This window comes from Mauremys reevesii, linkage group 4 (genome assembly GCF_016161935.1).
Source record: "Mauremys reevesii isolate NIE-2019 linkage group 4, ASM1616193v1, whole genome shotgun sequence".
Taxonomy (NCBI): Eukaryota; Metazoa; Chordata; order Testudines; family Geoemydidae; genus Mauremys; species Mauremys reevesii.
Window position 1 is genome coordinate 147,491,578 of NC_052626.1, and position 20,465 is coordinate 147,512,042.

The 20,465-nt window shown below is 45.5% G+C and overlaps 1 protein-coding gene across 1 annotated transcript; it reads right to left on the minus strand.

Annotated features, from left to right (window-relative positions):
• Window positions 1-18,597: 18,597 nt before the first annotated feature.
• LOC120403454 (olfactory receptor-like protein OLF1) lies at window positions 18,598-19,533 on the minus strand. The gene has a single exon (XM_039534523.1). It carries the CDS (start codon window positions 19,531-19,533, stop codon window positions 18,598-18,600), a length of 936 nt encoding a protein of 311 aa, XP_039390457.1.
• Window positions 19,534-20,465: the final 932 nt, after the last annotated feature.

A 20,465-nucleotide genomic window follows, 5' to 3' on the forward strand; every position in this document is an offset into this window, starting at 1 on the left:
AAACACTGTGCCCCTACTTCCTCTAGGAGTCATGCTCATAACTCCTCACCTGGCTTCTCTGCCTCCTGTGATCCGGAGGTGACTCGGGCAGTCCTCACTGCTAATGCCAAGGTCAGGGCAGGCTGCAAAAAGGAGGATATTCCCCAAACTCATGGTTAACAGAGTGTGACATTGCACCCCATAATTCTTTATAGAAATATGCTCATGGCTGGAAATATGACATAATTGTAATATATTTTATGCTAGATAGGTCATGTAACAGATGTCTGCAAAGGTTATGATCTACTGGATATATTCATCCTATTTGCATGCATGTATCATTTTTTACTCAAAGTTATGAATATTGGCTAGGTACTTGTTTGATTTTAAGTAGCCTCAGTGAAGCATTTGGTCAGCTTCCAGAGAAAAGACTATTCTCAGTAAGTGCCCAGTCAAGAAACACTTAAGCTAACAATGAACTTTTAGAGACACCAATCCACATCTGAGCTTTCCTGGGAATGTGGCTAGGCTGGTAAGGATCATAATTGTGCAGGGACATATGACTTGCCCATGTGACTCTAAAACTCCATTTTGTAACTAGATTCTGCACAGGGAATGAGAGGGGTGTTCATCCACAGGAGAAAGTCTTTAAAAATCCCTGGGAGACCGCTCCATTTTGTCTTCATCTGGCTCAAGAGAGAGCCTCTCCACCCCGAAAGATACAGAACAGAGGACAGTAACTACAGGGGGTGTGAGTGATTGCTGGACCCAGACTAGGGGGAGCCTAGTCTGTAAAAGGAAGCTTACTGGAACACCACTGAGGGTGAGGTTTTTATCTGTATTCAGTTTTATTACTGTATTAGAGATAGATCTGCGTGTTTTATTTTATTTTACTTGCTAATTCACTTTCTTCTGTCTGTTGTTACTTGGAACCACTTAAATACTACTTTCTATACTTAATAAAATCACTTTTTACTTATGAATTAACCCGGAGTATGTATTAGTACCTGGGGGAGCGGGGGCAAACAGCTGGGCATATCTCTCTATCAGTGTTATAGAGGGCGAACAATCTATGAGTTTACCCTGTGCAGGGTAAAACGGATTTATTCAGGGTTTGGACCCCATTGGGAGTTGACTATCTGAGTGTAAAAGACAGAAACATTTCTTAACCTGCTTCCAGATAAGCCTGCAGCTGTTAGGGGACGTGGTTTCAGGTCTGGGTTTGCAGCAGGCTTAAACCAGGCAGGGCTCTGGAGTCCCAAGCTGCCAGGGCAGGAAAGCAGAGGTAGAAGTGGTCTCGGCACATCAGTTGGCAGCTCCCAAGGGGGTTTCTGTGATCCAACCCGTCACAGGTGGGTGCTCAGCGCTTTCTGAAAGTCCCGTCCTTTTGAGGTGCTTCAAGCTGGGTACCCAAACACACAATTCGCTTTTGAAAATCTTGACTCCAGTGAGCAGCTTCAGTCTTCTAGCCTTCGTCCCGCTCCTCAGACCCAAACCCATAAACGGAGCAAGTGCTAATCGGAATCAAACTCATATTATTGTTCTTGAAACATCACTGTTTTCCCCATCCAGCCATGTGAAAGCCAGAGCCCGAGCTGCTCTGCATCAGCATAACTCTATTGATGCCAGTGGACCAGGTGTAAACAAGAAATGCTCTATTCCAGTTAATTGCCCAGATCTCCTGCTAATGTACATTGGCCATAACACCATGTCATTCAATGGGGCCAGATCTCCAGCTGGCATAAATCAGCTTCGATCCACTGAAGTCAGTGGGCCAGATCCTTAGGTGGTGTGAAGCAAAGAAGCCCCATTGAAGTCTCTATACCACATTCTTTGCTGATGTGAATGACATCACTCATTTGGAGCTGCTGGGTGGTGTAAATTGGAGTGGTCCAATTGAAGTCAACAGGCCAGAGCCACAGCGGATGTGACTCCTGTGCCAATTTGCACCCGCACAGCCTCCTTTGGCTAACTTCTCTATAACGTCCATACGAATCATAGCCAGCTGACAATGGCACTTTTATTTATTAAAACTCTCACAAGTTATGGTTTTGGTATTTGACCAGCTTGAGGCCAGCTGTACACTAGAAATTTTTGCCAGTATAGCGATGTGGGTTAGACGTGTGATTTTTTTTTAACAACATTTCTACACCAGCAAAGCCATATGGCTTGTCTACACCTGGACTGTTACAGTGGCAGCGCTGTAGCGCCTCAGGGTAAAGACTTTCACTGCTGACAGGAGGCATTCTCTTGTCAGCAGAGGTAATCCACCTCCCTGAGAGGTGGTAGCTAGTGCTGTCTACTTGGCGACTTAGGTTGGCTTAACTACATCACTTGGGGTTTAATGTTCCCACACCCCTGAGTCACAAAGCCGGGTCAATCTAAGTTTCTAGTGTAAACCAGCCTCTAATGGAGATGCAGGTATAATGGTAAAAAGAAAAAAGTGCTTTTGCCAATATAGTTATTTCTTTGGGAGAATGGATATAAGTTAAACAGGCAAACCTTTTCTGGGGTAGACTAGGCCTCAGCAAATAGCGTTTTCCATTATTGTTCATTTATGCCTCGTCACTCCAGCCTTTGAAACTTTCTATGTGAAGAGGTTTTGAAAGAGAAATGTTCCATTAAACCTGGAAACACCAAGATTCCAGTAAATTAAAAGTTCTATGGGAGCATTTTGCACAGGGAAAACTTTCTGAGTGCATGTAACATACTAGCTAAATGCACCCTGCCCCCGTCTAGTGGCTGGTCCTTAGAGAAGATAAAAAGAGAAGATACTACAAAGACCAGCAAAAGAAATTACTATGCACTCAAGGGGTATGGGGCTGTGCTTTGGTGCTGAAAGTCTTGGGTCCTATAAACAATTGGGACACATAGTTTTGATGCAGGACATGTTTTCTAGGCCTGGGGATTTGTGCACAGCCAAGTTTCTAGGGGAGTAGATGCCTGCAAATGGTCACATTGTCCTTGCTTGAATGTGCAGGGTTAAGGAGACAGTGCAAGGGAAGTTTCCACTGTAGTGAGCAGTGGATCAGACACAACTGCCTTCTTTTTGCTTTCTGAGTCCAAGCATTGCTCCCAGCTAATCCCCATTTGGCTGCGATCTATCCCCCAAAATGGGGGGAGAAGCAGGGGGGAGATAGGGTCATGTTCCCCCTCCCTCTTAGAAGGCAGCAGAGATGACTGGACCTGGACAGGAGGAGGTGCTGTTCCCTATGGGCCTGCTGTAAGCCCCACTGACGTTAATAGGTCTGTTGATTTCATATCTGGGCCCCATTGATTTCAATGTGAATTAGGCACCTAAATACCTGTAAAGATCTGGGCTGGCTGTGCCGAACAGGCACAATGGGGGCCCGCCCGATGCAAGGAAATGTCCAGCTCTTCCTTTGCTTCTATTGTCCCCATAAGAACATAAGAACATAAGAAAGGCCGTACCGGGTCAGACCAAAGGTCCATCTAGCCCAGTATCTGTCTACCGACAGTGGCCAATGCCAGGTGCCCCTGAGGGAGTGAACCTAACAGGCAATGATCAAATGATCTCTCTCCTGCCATCCATCTCCATCCTCTGACGAACAGAGGCTAGGGACACCATTCTTACCCATCCTGGCTAATAGCCATTTATGGACTTAGCCACCATGAATTTATCCAGTCCCCTTTTAAACATTGTTATAGTCCTAGCCTTCACAACCTCCTCAGGTAAGGAGTTCCACAAGTTGACTGTGCGCTGCGTGAAGAAGAACTTCCTTTTATTTGTTTTAAACCTGCTGCCTATTAATTTCATTTGGTGACCCCTAGTTCTTGTATTATGTGAATAAGTAAATAACTTTTCCTTATCCACTTTCTCAACATCACTCATGATTTTATATACCTCTATCATGTCCCCCCTTAGTCTTCTCTTTTCCAAACTGAAGAGTCCTAGCCTCTTTAATCTTTCCTCATATGGGACCTTCTCTAAACCCCTAATCATTTTAGTTGCTCTTTTCTGAACCTTTTCTAGTGCTAGAATATCTTTTTTGAGGTGAGGAGACCACATCTGTACGCAGTATTCGAGATGTGGGCGTACCATCGATTTATATAAGGGCAATAATATAGTCTCAGTCTTATTCTCTATCCCCTTAATGATTCCTAACATCCTGTTTGCTTTTTGACCGCCTCTACACACTGCGTGGACATCTTCAGAGAACTATCCACGATTACTCCAAGATCTTTTTCCTGACTCGTTGTAGCTAAATTAGCCCCCATCATGTTGTATGTATAGTTGGGGTTATTTTTTCCAATGTGCATTACTTTACATTTATCCACATTAAATTTCATTTGCCATTTTGTTGCCCAATCACTTAGTTTTGTGAGATCTTGTTGAAGTTCTTCACAATCTGCTTTGGTCTTAACTATCTTGAGTAGTTTAGTATCATCTGCAAACTTTGCCACCTCACTGTTTACCCCTTTCTCCAGATCATTTATGAATAAATTGAATAGGATTGGTCCTAGGACTGACCCTTGGGGAACACCACTAGTTACCCCTCTCCATTCTGAGAATTTACCATTAATTCCTACCCTTTGTTCCCTGTCCTTTAACCAGTTCTCAATCCATGAAAGGACCTTTCCTTTTATCCCATGACAGCTTAATTTACGTAAGAGCCTTTGGTGAGGGACCTTGTCAAAGGCTTTCTGGAAATCTAAGTACACTATGTCCACGGATCCCCCTTGTCCACATGTTTGTTGACCCCTTCAAAGAACTCTAATAGATTAGTAAGACACGATTTCCCTTTACAGAAACCATGTTGACTATTGCTCAAGAGTTTATGTTTTTCTATGTGTCTGACAATTTTATTCTTTACTATTGTTTCAACTAATTTGCCCGGTACCGATGTTAGACTTACCGGTCTGTAATTGCCGGATCACCCCTAGAGCCCTTTTTAAATATTGGCGTTACATTAGCTAACTTCCAGTCATTGGGTACGAAGCCGATTTAAAGGACAGGTTACAAACCTTAGTTAATAGTTCCAACTTCACATTTGAGTTCTTTCAGAACTCTTGGGTGAATGCCATCTGGTCCCGTGACTTGTTAATGTTGAGTTTATCAATTAATTCCAAAACCTCCTCTACTGACACTTCAATCTGTGACAGTTCCTCAGATTTGTCACCTACAAAAGCCAGCTCAGGTTTGGGAATCTCCTAACATCCTCAGCCGTGAAGACTGAGGCAAAGAATCCATTTAGTTTCTCCGCAATGACTTTATCATCTTTAAGCGCTCCTTTTGTATTTTCATCGTCAAGGGGCCCCACTGGTTGTTTAGCAGGCTTCCTGCTTCTGATGTACTTAAAAAACATTTTGTTATTACCTTTGGAGTTTTTGGCTAGCCGTTCTTCAAACTCCTCTTTGGCTTTTCTTATTACACTCTTGCACTTAAGTTGGCAGCGTTTGTGCTCCTTTCTATTTGCCTCACTAGGATTTGACTTCCACTTTTTAAAGGAAGTCTTTTTATCTTCACTGCTTCTTTTACATGGTGGTTAAGCCACGGTGGCTCTTTTAGTTCTTTACAGTTTTTCTTAATTTGGGGTATACATTGAAGTTGGGCCTCTATTATGGTGTCTTTAAAAGCGCCCACGCAACTTGCAGGATTTCACTTTAGTCAATGTACCTTTTAACTTTTGTCTAACTAACCCCCTCATTTTTGTATAGTTCCCCCTTTTGAAATTAAAGGCCACAGTGTTGGGCAGTTGGGATGTTCTTCCCACCACAGGGATGTTGAATGCTATTGTATTATGGTCACTATTTCCAAGCGGTCCTGCTATAGTTACCTCTTGGACCAGCTCCTGCACTCCACTCAGGATTAAATCTAGAGTCGCCTCGCCCCTTGTGGGTTCCGTACCAGCTGCTCCATGAAGCAGTCATTTAAAGTATTGAGAAATTTTATCTCTGCATTTCGTCCTGAAGTGAAATGTTCCCAGTCAATATGGGGATAATTGAAATCCCCCACTATTATTGGGTTCTTAATTTTGATAGCCTCTCTAATTTCCCTTAGCATTTCATCATCACTATTACTGTCCTGGTCAGGTGGTCGATAATAGATCCCTAATGTTATATTTTTACTAGAGCATGAAATTTCTATCCATAGAGACTCTATGGAACCTGTGGATTCGCTTAAGATTTTTACTTCATTTGAATCTACACTTTCTTTAACATATAGTGCCACTCCTCCCCCTGCACGGCCTGTTCTGTCCTTCCGATATATTTTGTACCCCGGAATGATTGTGTCCCATTGATTGCTCTCAGTCCACCAGGTTTCTGTGATGCCTATTATATCAATATCCTCCTTTATCACAAGGCACTCTAGTTCACCCATCTTATTATTTAGACTTCTGGCATTTGTGTACAAGCACTTTAAAAACTTGTCCCTGTTTATTAGCCTGCCTTTTCTGATGTGCCAGATTCTTTTTATGTGACTGTTCATCATCTGATCCGGCCCTTACATTATATTTCTCATTCCTCTGCTCCTGACTATAACCTGGAGATTCTCTATCATCAGACTCTCCCTAAGAGAAGTCTGTGTCCGATCCACACGCTTCTCTGCAGCAGTCGGCTTTCCCCCATCACCTAGTTTAAAAACTGCTCTACAACCTTTTTAATGTTTAGCGCCAGCAGTCTGGTTCCACTTTGGTTTAGGTGGAGCCCATCTCTCCTGTATAGGCTCCTCCCATCCCAGAAGTTTCCCCAGTTCCTAATGAACGTGAACCCTCCTCTCTACACCATCGTCTCATCCACGCATTGAGACTCTGAAGCTCTGCCTGCCTACCTGGCCCTGCGCGTGGAACTGGGAGCATTTCTGAAAATGCCACCATAGAGGTCCTGGATTTCAGTCTCTTCCCTAGCAGCCTAAATTTGGCTTCCAGGACATCTCTCCTACCCTTCCCTATGTCATTGGTACCTACATGTACCACGACCACCGGCTCCTCCCCAGCACTACACATAAGTCTATCTAGATGCCTCGAGAGATCCGCAACCTTCGCACCAGGCAGGCAAGTCACCATACGGTTCTCCCGGTCATCACAGACCCAGCTATCTACATTTCTAATAATCGAATCTCCCATTACTAACACCTGCCTTTTCCTAGAAACTGGAGTTCCCTCCCCCGGAGAGGCAACCTCAGTGCGAGAGGCAACCCCAGCACCATCTGGAAGGAGGGTCCCAACTACGGGAAGGTTTCCCTCTGCTCCCATTGACTGCTCTACTTCCCTGGGCCCTTCTTCCTCCTCAACAGCACAGGTGCTGTCTAAGCGGAGGTGGGACAATTCTACAGTGTCCCGGAAGGCCTCATCAACATACCTCTCTGCCTCTCTCAGCTCCTCCAGTTCTGCCACCCTGGCCTCCAAAATCCGTACATGGTCTCTGAGGGCCAGGAGCTCCTTGCACCGACTGCACACATACGCAACCCGCCCACAGGGCAGGTAATCATACATGCTACACTCAGTGCAATAAACTGGATAGCCCCCACTCTGCTGCTGGGCTTCTGCCTGCATTGTCTCCTAGTTAGTGAAAGGCTGGTTTACAGAAAGTAGTTTTGGAATGTAGTTTGGTTTATAGGTTTTAGGATTTTAGGGGGGGCTACAGGGAAGGGGTTATGGCCGGCGAGGGGTTCCCACTCCCTTCCCACTCCCCTTCCAAACTCCCTTGCGAAACTCCACTGGTGGGTGTTGCTGCTCAGTGGTTTAAGCATTGGCCTGCTAAACCCAGGGTTATGAGTTCAATCCTTGAGGGGGCTACTTAGGGATCTGGGGCAAAAATTGGTCCTGCTAGTGAAGGCAGGGGGATGGACTTGATGACCTTTCAAGGTCCTTTCCAGTTCTAGGAGATTGGTATATCTCCAATTATTACCTTTACCAGTTCCTTCTAGTGAGCTCCATGTACCATGAACACAGAGATCAGCACGGTGGGCCCTCCAAGCCCTAGGCCCTTGCTGTGTTCTCCATCCCTTGCTGGGTCCGCATTAAACACTTCGCCTTCTGAGAGCCTCGGGTGCTTTAATGCTCAGCTTACAACTTCTCATCCCCGGCCTCTGGCCCTGCTCTCAGGCTGCCTGCTACTTGTCCTCCTTTTCCACAGCCAGCTCCCAGGCTGCTGCCTCTGGCCGGCCAGTGCCCACTTTCAGCAGCTCGCTGGCTGACCCTGATCCTCTTCTGCCCTCTGGGCGTCACTGCCTTTCCTGTTCACACGGACCCCTCTACTGTCACAATGCGGAACGTGGGTAAGACCGTGCTCTCTGGTGGTCCTACAGGAACCAGATCCCCTCCCAGAATGAGCTGTGGCCCAATCCTTTTCCTCCAGCTAATTCTGGAGTGGGGTGGGCGGTGGGGCCTGACCATGAGCCAGCAGGTTCATTACACTATCTCTAGGGCCCAACACCATAACACCTGCTCCCACTCCTGTCCCTGGCCACTCTCTGCTCCACATTCCCTTGTCTGTGTGATGCCTCTCGGATGCACAAGGGTAGTGTGGGAGCAGAGAAACTCAGTGCACTCCAAAACAACGAGGAGTCCTGTGGCACCTTAGGCATAAGCTTTCGTGGGCGGGTAGTGTAGACGTACCCTTAGAGTGTCACACCCTTTGTAGGTTGTGTTGCTCCAATATCATTTTCACAAAGTTTTTTGGGCACTTAGAAATGTAAACACTATTCACTGTCAAAATCTCATTGACAGGGGGCAGGGGCATGAACTCACCTCATCTAACAGGCTAGCGCCCTAAATGTTCCTCTAACCGGTCCCCAGCCTCCAATTGTGTCTTTGCCCCACTACAGCTCACCTCCCTGCCCTGCCACAGGCACCCCAAATGCCAGGCTCTCTACCCTCTCCACCAAAGTGTGTTGTAGAGACTCTGTGTGTGTGTGTGTGCGCATGCGCATATTCTATACATTTAGTGTAACGGAAACCAAGGTAATGCAAATTAGGATTTGATGCAGCGCTGGGGGCATGTGTGAGAACCCTGCAGATTAGCGACAAGCTAGACAGGACTGGAATGCCAGGGGATCCAGGAATAGAAATAGAAATGCCAGGAGGGTTGCTACAGATCAGAAATGACGTGCGCTGTCTATCTGGGGAGTGGGTGGATGTTTAAAATGGTCTTTTCTGTCTTTAGCAACTGGTTTTAATTTTATTTTTTATTCCGCTCTGAATTCATCCAAATAGTTACAAACACAGAGGCTTCTCTTTGCATTATTTTTAAACAGGAAATTAAGTCGGTACACGGGTCCATAGATTTTAAGGCCAGAAAAGGTTATAATGATCAGATAGTCTCATGTCCTGCATGCCACAAGTCGGAATATTCCAATCATTCCTGCAGCGAAGGGAATTATTCTATCCTATGGGAGAGCCTGTTTCGTAACCTGTGGCTGTGATAGAAGTTTCAGTTTAAAACATATTTATTCTGTCCACATTCTTTCACTGTTTTCCCATGGTATTAAGGTGGATCCAATCAAGATGTGTCTGTCCTGGTCTACAAGCTCAGAGGGCAGAGGGTATGCGGGCTATAGAGAGAGGTGGATATGTAGGTCTGACATTAGTAGAAGTAATAGTAATATTTGACTGATACTAATATAGTCACTGGAACAACAGTTCTGAATTTCCAATGTATCTTCTGTGCAGTTTTGCAGTTACAAATCAAATAATTAGTTTCTGTCTTTGTACGTTCCCTCTTAGGGAATTCTCTGCTGGTAATTTCCTTAATTCCCCTATGAGGAACAAGGTAATGCACCTTGGCAATTATGCATGCTGGTTTCAAAATAATCACCCTGGCTCTGGCAACAAAACAAAAATGCAAATTCCAGGGAGGTTACATCTCCAGGTGCCTCCATCTCAGGACCTGAGGCAATAAATTTAGTGTAATTGACCCATCTCTCCAGAAACGGTATTAGCTTCTGACCATGTTAATAAGCTCCCGGTGGGCATGATTAGAAAGTTTGTGCCTGCCAAACTGAGATTGCGTAACTTGGCAAGCAAGTCTCGAAGTGTGGTTAAAGTGGGTCCACTGTGCATCATTAAAATCTGAATGTGTTTCAAAGACATTGCAAACATTCACTGAAATTAGCAGGGCAGAAGCTTCATTGTAGTAGAAGACCCTCCCATGCTTCCCAGGTCACCCTCAGCAATGAGATAACTTTCAGGAGAAACCCAGCCTGTGGAAAATGTGGGGACAGTGTATAGTATAGGGGTCCCCTGCAGCTGTGGGCTCTCCCCAGGACACAGGACCCCAGAGGACAGTACAGCCCTGTGGTTACTCACCATTTTGGGGCTTTTGTGGGTTATGTGCGCTCTCCTTGGGACAGACAGTTTGTGCTATTGTGTGCACTGTGCTTCTCTTTAAGTTCGGCCAAATCATTGCTCCGTCTGGTGTGAACAATGCTGCCTCTGTAAAATGTTGCATTTTGGCTTTACAGATGCAAACCTGAGATCCCAGCCATCCTTGTTATCAACGGCCGAAAGGCTGCACAGCCTCAGGAGGGCCGTAAGAAGCAAGGAGAATCTTCTGCATGAAGTCATGCAGCAGTCCCTTACTGAAAATCAAAAAGCTCAGGAGTGGCGGGAGTGAAAGGAGGGTCCGCCAGCAAAATGCGGCTCACCGGCAAGAAACCAAGAATCAGCTCCTAAGCATTATGGAGCACCAAGCAAACTTGATGCAGGCGCTCATAGCACTGCATACGGAGCAGATCCATGCCCGCGCCCCCCACAAGCCTTGTCCCAAAACTCTTTCCCTTGCACCCCCATGTCACCACCAACCCACTTTCCCCAACATCCTGTTTCTTATCACCACCAGCTGCCTCCAACACCTTTAGCTTCACTGCCCAGCCCTGGAAACTACAACCCTTACCCACTGCACTCAACCCCCATCACCATGCATTTTAGCCAGCCTGAAGTGCAGCACTCATTGCACGGCACTCCAGACAGGAAGGTTGAATATGCTAAGGACATACGCAAATCTGTGATTGGCCCGTTCCCCACACCACCCCCTTTCTTCCTCCCACACAGCACAGATGTGTCATGCCATGTGTGTTTCCCAAGCAGTTGTGTTTCTTTTCAATAAATGAATTTTTTGGTTTGGGAAACATTCTTTATTGCATTAAGTAAAAGATACTGTAGCCAGGAAAGCAATAGGCACTGCAAGTCAGTGCATCATACACAGCAAACACAGATGGCTACTAGCATTGGAACCACTGCACTTCACTCCTGTGCAGGGCACCAAACATTGCTCGTGGCTTTCAGCATCAAATTGCTCCCTCAAGGCATCCCTAATCCTTATGGCCCCATGCTGGGCCCCTCTAAAAGCCTTGCTCTCTGGCTGTTCAAATTCAGCCTCCAGGTGTTGAACCTCAGTTGTCCTTGCCTGAGTGAAGCTTTCTCCCTTCCCTTCTCAAATGTTATGGAGGGTACAGCACATGGATATAAACGTGGGGATATTGTCATCGGCCAGGTCCAGCTTCCCATACAGACAGCGCCAGCGGGCCTTTAAACAGCCAAAAGCACTCAACAGCCATTCTGCACTGACTCGGCCTGTTGCTGAACCCCTCCTTGCTGCTGTCAAGGCTCCCCATGTATGGTTTCATGAGCCATGGCATTAAAGGGTTGGTGGGGTCTCTAAGGATCATAATGGGCATTTTGACTTCTCCTACGGAAATCTTCTGGTCCGGGAAGAAAGTCCCGGCTTGCAGCTTCCTGAAAAGTCCTGTGTTCTAAAAGATGTGTGCGTCATGCACCTTTCCAGACCAGCCTGTGTTAATGTCCATGAAACACCCACAGTGATCCACAAGCACCTGGAGAACCATAGAGAAATACCCCTTCCGATTTATGTACTTGGAGGCTAGGTGGTCTGGTGCCAGAATGGGAATATGCGTCCCGTCTATCACCCCTCCACAGTTAGGGAAACCCATTTGTGCAAAGCCATCCACAATGTCATGCACGTGCCCCAGAGTCACAGTTCTTCTGAGCAGGATACAATTAATGGTCCTGAATCAACACGATTCCAATGGTTGACTTGCCCACTCCGAACTGGTTAGCGACCCATCGGTAGCTGTCTGGAGTTGCCAGTTTCCAGATTGCAATCGCCACGCACTTCTCCACTGGCAGGGCAGCTCTCAATCTTGTGTCCTTGTGCCGCAGGGTGCGGGCAAGCTCAGTGCACAGTCCCATAAAAGTGTCTTTCCTCATCCAAAAGTTCTACAGCCACTGCTGGTCATCCCAGACTTGCATGATGATGTGATCCCATCACTCAGTGCTTGTTTCCCGAACCCCAAAACGGTGTTCCACTGTGGTGAGCATGTCCGTGAACGCCACAAGCAATCTCGTGTCGTATGCGTCATGCGAGTCGACATCCTTGTCAGATTCCTCACTGTCACTTTGTAGCTTAAGGAGTAACTCGACTGCAATTTGTGACGTGCTGGTGAGACCCATCAGCATATTCCTCAGCAGTTCAGGATCCATTCCCGCAGACCGAAAGGGAAGACAGAGCCTGCAGTACAAAAACTGCTGAAAGATGGCACCAAAAGTGGACAGAAGTACAGGGATTGCTGGGATGTGAAGTGATGCATCAGGGGGCAGTGGGACAGGACCCAGGATGCCCCGCGCCCCCCTCCCCTTCCCACAAGCCTCAGTGCCAGAACGGGAAGAGGTGCTTTGTGGGATAGCTGCCCATAATGTACCACTCCGAATGCCACTGCAAGTGCCGCAAATGTGACCACGCCACTGCGCTTGCAGCTGACGGTTTGAACACACGTCAGCACTTTCCCAGCTGCTGTCTCCGAGGGCTGGTTTAACTCCTGGCGCTCTACATCTGCAAGTGTAGACAAGGCCTTAGGCTTAACTAAAGTAGGTTTCTAGATACTTTGCTTTGCTAGAAGAGCACAAAACGGCCAGAGTAATCTGATAAATCTGGCCCACAGTTCTCATACCATGGAGAAAAAATGTAGAGGTATGTTTGGCAAAGATAAGACTGCCAAACATCTGTCTAACATCTGTCTAACATCTGTCACACTGCCCAGGCTATTTCATCACTCCCAGCACTTCCTCTTGTTTGGGTCTCGTACGGCTCACTCCGCCTGACAGAACAATTGACAATACAGTTTTATCCCAGGTTGTGGCACTAAAGCCACTGGCTAGGAGGGGGCACTGAGAGATACACAAATAAGGGACAAGGTTTTGAGTAGACAAGGTGAGTGAATTTGATTTTATAATAAACGACATTCAAATATGTAAGAAACCTGAACATAAAACGTGCTTTATAGTAAAAACTGTGGGCCATAATCACTCCCAGCATAACTCCAGATGAACCCAGCAGAGCCGCCTCATAGATCAACTTGTCTCAATGGCAAAAATATAAACAAATGTGCAAATGAGACTGACATTTTGACAGCATTTTTAACGCCATCAATTTTGCCCTTAATAAACACTTGAGCCATAACAAGGACTGTTCATTCTGTGAGCAAAACCACACAGGTACTGCCATCTAGGCTTAAGGTCTCATACCCTTTAGGTGGGCCATACCTGACAGGGGCTTCTATGCAGGTTTATGGCCTAATAGTTTTTACATAAGCAGTAACACCTCACAGATATCACCAGGTCGGTTTGTGACCCGAGCATCTTTAGGTCAGCAATATTTCACCTCTACTTCCAGTGTAGTTGGAGTGGTACAAGCAGCTTCAGGGGGTAGCCACAGCAAGTACACATCAAATCAAGATGCTAGGCATGTAGTTATGGTGGCTAGCTCCTCATGCCACCCAAGTTACACTTTGTAGACATACCTTGCAGGTGAGCAATAACCCACGGGTAATGCCAATTAGGCCTTTGGGTGAATAATGCTACACAGGTATTGCCCGGAAGGCATGTGGCCTAATAATACTGAGATGAGCAATGCCACGCAGGTAGTGCCATGGAGACATATGGCATAATAATCTTTAGATGAGCAATGATACAAAAATACTGCTGTCTAGGCATAAAATTTAATAATCTTTACATTAGGACTACCACATAGATACTACCATACAGGCCTGAAGCCTAATACTCCGGGGCATGTCGGTGCCATCTTCTCCTAAGTGGTGCCAACCTGTGAGGCATTGCAGGGTTGATTGTATTAGGAGGAAAAATTGATCAACCAAGGCAGCTCTATTCTTTGGTATAATCCGTGGGGGAGGGGTTACAAAGAATGTAAACAAAGTCCTGCTTCCCTGAACACCAGTAGAAGCAACCAACAGCCAGCAATCTCTGTATTCAGAAACTCCCAAGTCTGTCACTCCACATGTCTACCCAGGAAACACTATGCCCCTACTTCCTCTAGGAACTCATAACTCCTCCTCCTGGCTTCTGTGCCTCCTGTGACCCAAAGGTGCCTGGGGCAGTCCTCAGTGAAAATCCCAAGGTCAGGGCAGAATACAAAAAGTAGGATATTCCCCAAACTGGTGGTTAACACTGAAGATCTCTGCAGTATCTCCGCAGATCCTGCTACAAAATGTCTCCGAGCATGCCAGCTTCGTTCCGATTATTCTTTTATTAATTGTATTTATTTCCTATAACTTATAGTCCATGAAACAGAATGTGACGTTGCACCCCATAATGCTTTATAGAAGTATGCTTATAACTGTAAATATGACATAACTGGAATATGGTTTATGCTAGATAGGCCATGTAACGTATCTCTGCAAAGGTTATAATCTACTGGATATAGTAATCATATTTGCATTCATGTATCATTTTTATATTCGAAATTATGAATATTGGCTATGTACTTGTTTGAATTTAAGTAGCCTCAGTGAAGCATTTGGTCAGCTTCTTGAGAAAAGACTGTTCTCAGTAACTGCCCAATCAAGAAACTCTTAAGCTAACAATGAAATTTTAGTATCAGAGGGGTAGCCGTGTTAGTCTGGATCTGTAAAAGCAGCAAAAAGTCCTCTGGCACCTTATAGACAAACAGACGTTTTGGAGCATGAGCTTTCGTGGGTGAATACCCACTTCGTCGGATGCATGTGACGAAGTGGGTATTCACCCACGAAAACTCATGCTCCAAAACATCTGTTAGTCTATAAAGTACCACAGGACTCTTTGCTGCTTTTAATGAAATTTTAGAGATGTCAATCCACATCTGAGCTTTCCTGGGAATGTGGCATCGGCCTGCAAGGAACTGACTCATGCATGGACATGTGACTTGCTCATGTGACTCCAAAACTTCATCTTGGAGCTGGATTCTGCAAAGGAGAGAGGAAGGGGTTCCCACCCACAAATGAACGTCTTTTTAAGCCCCTGGGAGACCCCTCCATTTTATCTTCAGCTGGCACAAAAGATAGCCTCTCCACCCCAAGGAAATGACTGAAAGAAACTGGAACAAAGGACAGTAACTACATGTGTGTGAGTGATTGATGGACCCAGATTAGGAGGAAGTCTAGTCTGTAACAGAGGCTTATTGGAACATCTCTGAGGGTGAGATTTACCTGCATTTAGTTTTTACTGTATTAGGCTTAGACTTGCATGTTTTGTTTTATTTTGTATGACAAATTACTTTGCTCTCTCTGTTATTGCTTTGAACCACTGGAATAGATGACCTGTCAAGGTCCCCTCCAGTCCTACAATTCTATGATCTCACAAAGAGCCCTACACTGGGAGGAGAGGGGGATGCCAGCCTGAGCAGTGGGAAGGGCGAGGGACACGCACCTGCCTATACTTGACATTCAGCAGCACTGTACCCCGCACCACATACACACATTTAGTGCCCACTACACACCAAACACACACACAGTGCCCACTGCACACCAAAACCACACACACAGAGTGCCCACTACACTATGGCACTGCTGCACACCAGAGCTGAGTCAATGTAATGGCTTTATTATAGACATTCCCGGAATGGATGGGGGAGTTTTCCAACTTCCTCTTAAAACTATTTTTCTCTCCTTTTCCAGTTACTTTTCTCCCTTCCTTGGTAAAGCTCTTTCCTTCTTCTGAGAGGTAAATATGTTCAGAAAAGTTGAAATTTCTCCTCTCAGGATAATGCCTACCTTCCCCTTCCATGAATGGCTCCCTGTCATTTCAATTAAAGGCTGAAGTGCTCTGAAACTGACTTGTTTGCTCATGTCTTGGTGATACCTCTTTGTTTTCCCTCCCTTCACTTATCATGAGTTGAGGACGGTAGCAGTACCTGCTAAGAACCCTAAAATCAGCCTTAAAGTTCAATCTTTCCCTCTTTTTTAACCATGCCAATGTTACCCTTAACACCTCTGGAGCTGCCTCCTGGGATAACTTTGAGATTTGATTCCTAGAACATCTTTGCTCCCAGCACAAGGGGTGTGCACAGCACATGCAATTATTGTTGTGACCGTGTCTTTCCTTGTTGAAATGGAACACAGAAGTCCAGAGCATCAGTTCATCTGGATCGCTGTCTCTCCCGTGAGGTCTTTTTAATATGATACAAAACTGAGGTGAATGTATTCCACTTTATTTGTTGGTCACCTCTCCAAATGTCTCTTTGAGTAATTTCCCAGCGTTGGGACACATAAGTATCTTGAAATGGATGAATTTCTTCTGGATTCATAATTTATTGTAAAAAACAATGTAATTGGGGTTGACCTGAAACTATTCACAAATGTGTTACAAAGTCTCCTAATAGCCTTGTCTCAAAACAATGTGTGTGGGTGAGGAGGATTTAGGTGCCGGTTGTGAAGCAGCCACCAGTAGGAGGTGGTGATGCTCCCTCTCTTTGTAATTTTTAGCTCAGTACTTAGGGTGTTCTCCTGTGAGGTGTGAGATCCAGGTTCAATTCCCCCTTCTGTTCAGTGCTGGGTAAAGATGTGCACTTGGGTTTCCTGTATTTACAGGGAGCAGCCACTGAGCGATGTGCTATTCCAGTCTGGGTTGCTCTCAGTCTCTCCTTTCAAAGTTGTTCTACGGTGGATGACTAATTATATAACCCTTGGAACAGAGACATGAAATTGAGCATGTGGGTGCTCCAAACCACTTGTCTATAGAGTCATTCTCTCTTTCTGGCCCTGTGATTCTTCCTGTGTTTTATCTACAATGCAACAACTTCAACAGGACAGACTGAGGGCAAATCTACACTACTGGTTAAATCGAGACTACTGCGATAGATGAAATGGTGTTGATTGGGCAGGTCTGGGGAAGACATGCTAAGTCGATGGGTGGGTACTCCACCTCCCTCAGACGCTATGTTCCATCATGGATCTTTCTCAGGGCTGGGCTACACTAAGACTGTCGACTGATGTATGTTACATTACTTCAGTGATGTAACTCTCCCGGTGACATAGCACGGTGTGGCACCGCTGTAAGTCAGACTAACTTGGTCAACTTGAAGTAGCGTAACTGAGATCAATTTACAATGGTAGCATAGACCAGTCCTGAGAACGATGCAGGACAGAACAGAGCCCAGTCACCAGGGTACTGCCTGGCAAAGTGGGAGACCCACTTTCAAATAGCTTCTCCCTCATCAGACAGAGGGGGGGGGGATTGACCTGGATCTCCCACCTGGATCTCCCACCTGGATCACTTGTTTAAAGTCTACAAGAGAAGCAGCACCATTACTGTCTCTTCCATTCCCATCCATTTTTGTCAGTGTCTTTGCTTTTACATTAAAAAGTACCCAGGAAGGAAAAGAAATGTTCCATTTCTGGTCATGCTAAATATTTCCTTCGATCCCACAGGCAAATTTTGTCAATGTTTTCCAGTTTGCCAAACATTTAGGGAGTTTTCAGATTTGGTTCAGGTTGAACTGAATTTGTTTTTCAATTTTTATAACCACCCATGAACTAAAAAATCAGCTATTGGCCCAGCTCTATCCATTTCTCACTCACAGTAACCTGAGCTGTACAATTCCCAGAATTCCTATTCTTCAGAGTCAATAATACTTTCCAGCCAAATAAAGAGTAAGACCTCGTAGCTATAAACATCCAGTGTCTGATATAACTTTTTCTTTCTGTTTAATTTATATGGCAGACAAAACTCATCCTCTCCATATTATTTTGTATTCAGTTCAGTGCAGATTCTCACAAAGGATGCACAGACACCATGTTCTCTTTTGGAAATGTTACCCTTGTTCTTATGAGTTTTGTCGCTCCCTTAACTTAAAAGAAAGGCCATTGTGATGGAAATCACCTTTCTCCTCCACGTGCATGGATACAAACCAGGCGACAATCTCAACAACAACCCCAGAGTGGACAAAAAGGGCTGCAGGGGATCAGGAGGGTGTGCAAAAAGCCCTTTGGTTCAGCCAAAGAAATTACACACTTCATACTTGCAACTGCATAATGAAACCAAACCCACGACAAATCGGAGGGAGATAGATTTGATGCCCCCCTCTACTTTCCCAATACAAATAGATCTGTGTTTCTGAAGCACATCACAAATATTCACACATATGAAACAGGCGCTTCCTGGAATTTTCCTGGAATAATCCCTAATAAAGCCCTGATCTTAGTTGAGGCCGGCAGGCCTTGTTGGAATACAAACAAATTAATAATAATAACAATACAATAATGAACAATACTACCATGGGCTCTGCAAAATTACATTGCAATGGGCTGGAAATTGAATTCACCTGTTCCCACTCCCCATCATTAAACCAGTAAAGAGTTAAACAGATTCAGGAATTGGTTAGGAGTTTATTCATTGCTCTCCTCAGGGCGTCCTTCACCTCTGTGTTCCTCAGGCTGTAGATGAGGGGGTTCAACATGGGGATCACCAGCGTGTAAAACACTGAGGCTACTTTGTCTGTGTTCATGGAATAGGTGGAGGGGGGACGTAAATACATGAAGAGTTGGGTGCCATAAAACAGAGTCACTGCGTTCAAGTGGAAAGAACAGGTGGAGAAGGCTTTGTGTCGGCCCTCAGTAGAGCGGATCTGCAGGATGGTGGAGATGATATAGACATAGGAGAGGAGGACAGTCACAAAACTGATTGCTATAATGCAGCACCCGAAAGCAAACATCACAATCTCGTTGTTGCGGGTGTCAGAACAGGAGAGTGGCAACAGTGGGGGGACGTCACAGAAGAAATGATTGATGATGTTGGAGCTGCAGAATGACAGCCGAAATATAAAACACTGAATCATTGAATCTACCAACCCCACAGCATATGCCCCAGTCACCAGCCGTTTACAAAGCTGCCTGGACATGGTGACCGTATAGAGCAGCGGGTTACAGATGGCCACATAACGGTCATACGCCATCACTGCCAGCAAGAGGCACTCAACATCTGAAAAAATGATAGAGAGACACATTTGCGCAGAGCAGGCAGTGTAAGAAATGCTTTTCCTTTCAGCTAAGAAATTCAGCAGCATCTTAGGGCAAACTAACGAGGAAAAGCAGAGGTCACAGAACGACAAATTACTGAGGAAAAAGTACATGGGGGTGTGGAGTCGGGGATCAATTATGATTAACAAGATCATCCCCCCATTCCCCACCAGGGTGACACCATAAATCAGTAGGAACACCCCAAAGAGGGGGACCTGCAGCTCCGGACGATCTGTCAGTCCTGTGAGAATGAACTCAGTCACCTCCGAGTGATTTCCCTTTTCCATCTCCTCTGAACAGAGATCAGAAAGCTACAGAGATGAGGGCAGGTGGATGGTGTGAAAAACCTGTCCTTTCTCTGTAATGAAGTAGATGAAGATAAATGGAGATCAGTTTCTTAATGGACATCAGCATCCACTCAGGAAACGGCTTAGTCCATAGAGCCAGATGTTCACAGCTGGTCATTCCAGTTGTTCGATAACATACACACTACATAAATACAATGACACACAGGTTAATCATGCCCTACAGGAAAACACTCCCATGCACTAATCTGAGTGGCAAGCAGTGACCTGTGACTCTACTGTAAGAGAATCAGGGTGAAAATCATCTCAGTCTGAAGAGGTTATTCCTTAGCTAAAGAAGGGCTGAGAGTAAAGGAGTGTCAATCTTTCTACCCTCCTTGGGCAAAGGGAGATCTGTGGTTTGGCATGTCGGTTTGGGGTAAAGATGCTTATTCTGCTAATTAAACTCTTGGGCATTTAGCCTGTATGAAAACCCAGAGACACAATGGAAAGCACTGGCTTCGGTGACTATGTAATTGCCTATTTTTTCCAACCAAGGAGGTCGCTCCTTTAGCTGAAGAGGTAGGAGTTGAGACTCAGGCTTTCAGTGCTGGAGATCTTGAATTCATACCTGCTGATCCCCATGGTGTCCGTGTGTGTGTGTGACTGTAATTCAGGACAATCGCACGTACCTGCTGAGAACAGAGAGAGAGATGCGTTGGTGTTTCCCCAGCGACAGAAACTGCCAGTTTGGAGCATTCAGGAAGTTTTATACTGAGATGTGTGATATGTGGGACATGATTCCTAAAGCAACTGGGAATACCTGAGCTCAGAGAGCCATAACACCTAATTAATGGTCTCAGTGAACCAGAGCCATCTTGGTGTAATTGGTGCCCTGGGGATTAATTTGACCTACTCTTTCTTACAGTGTTATA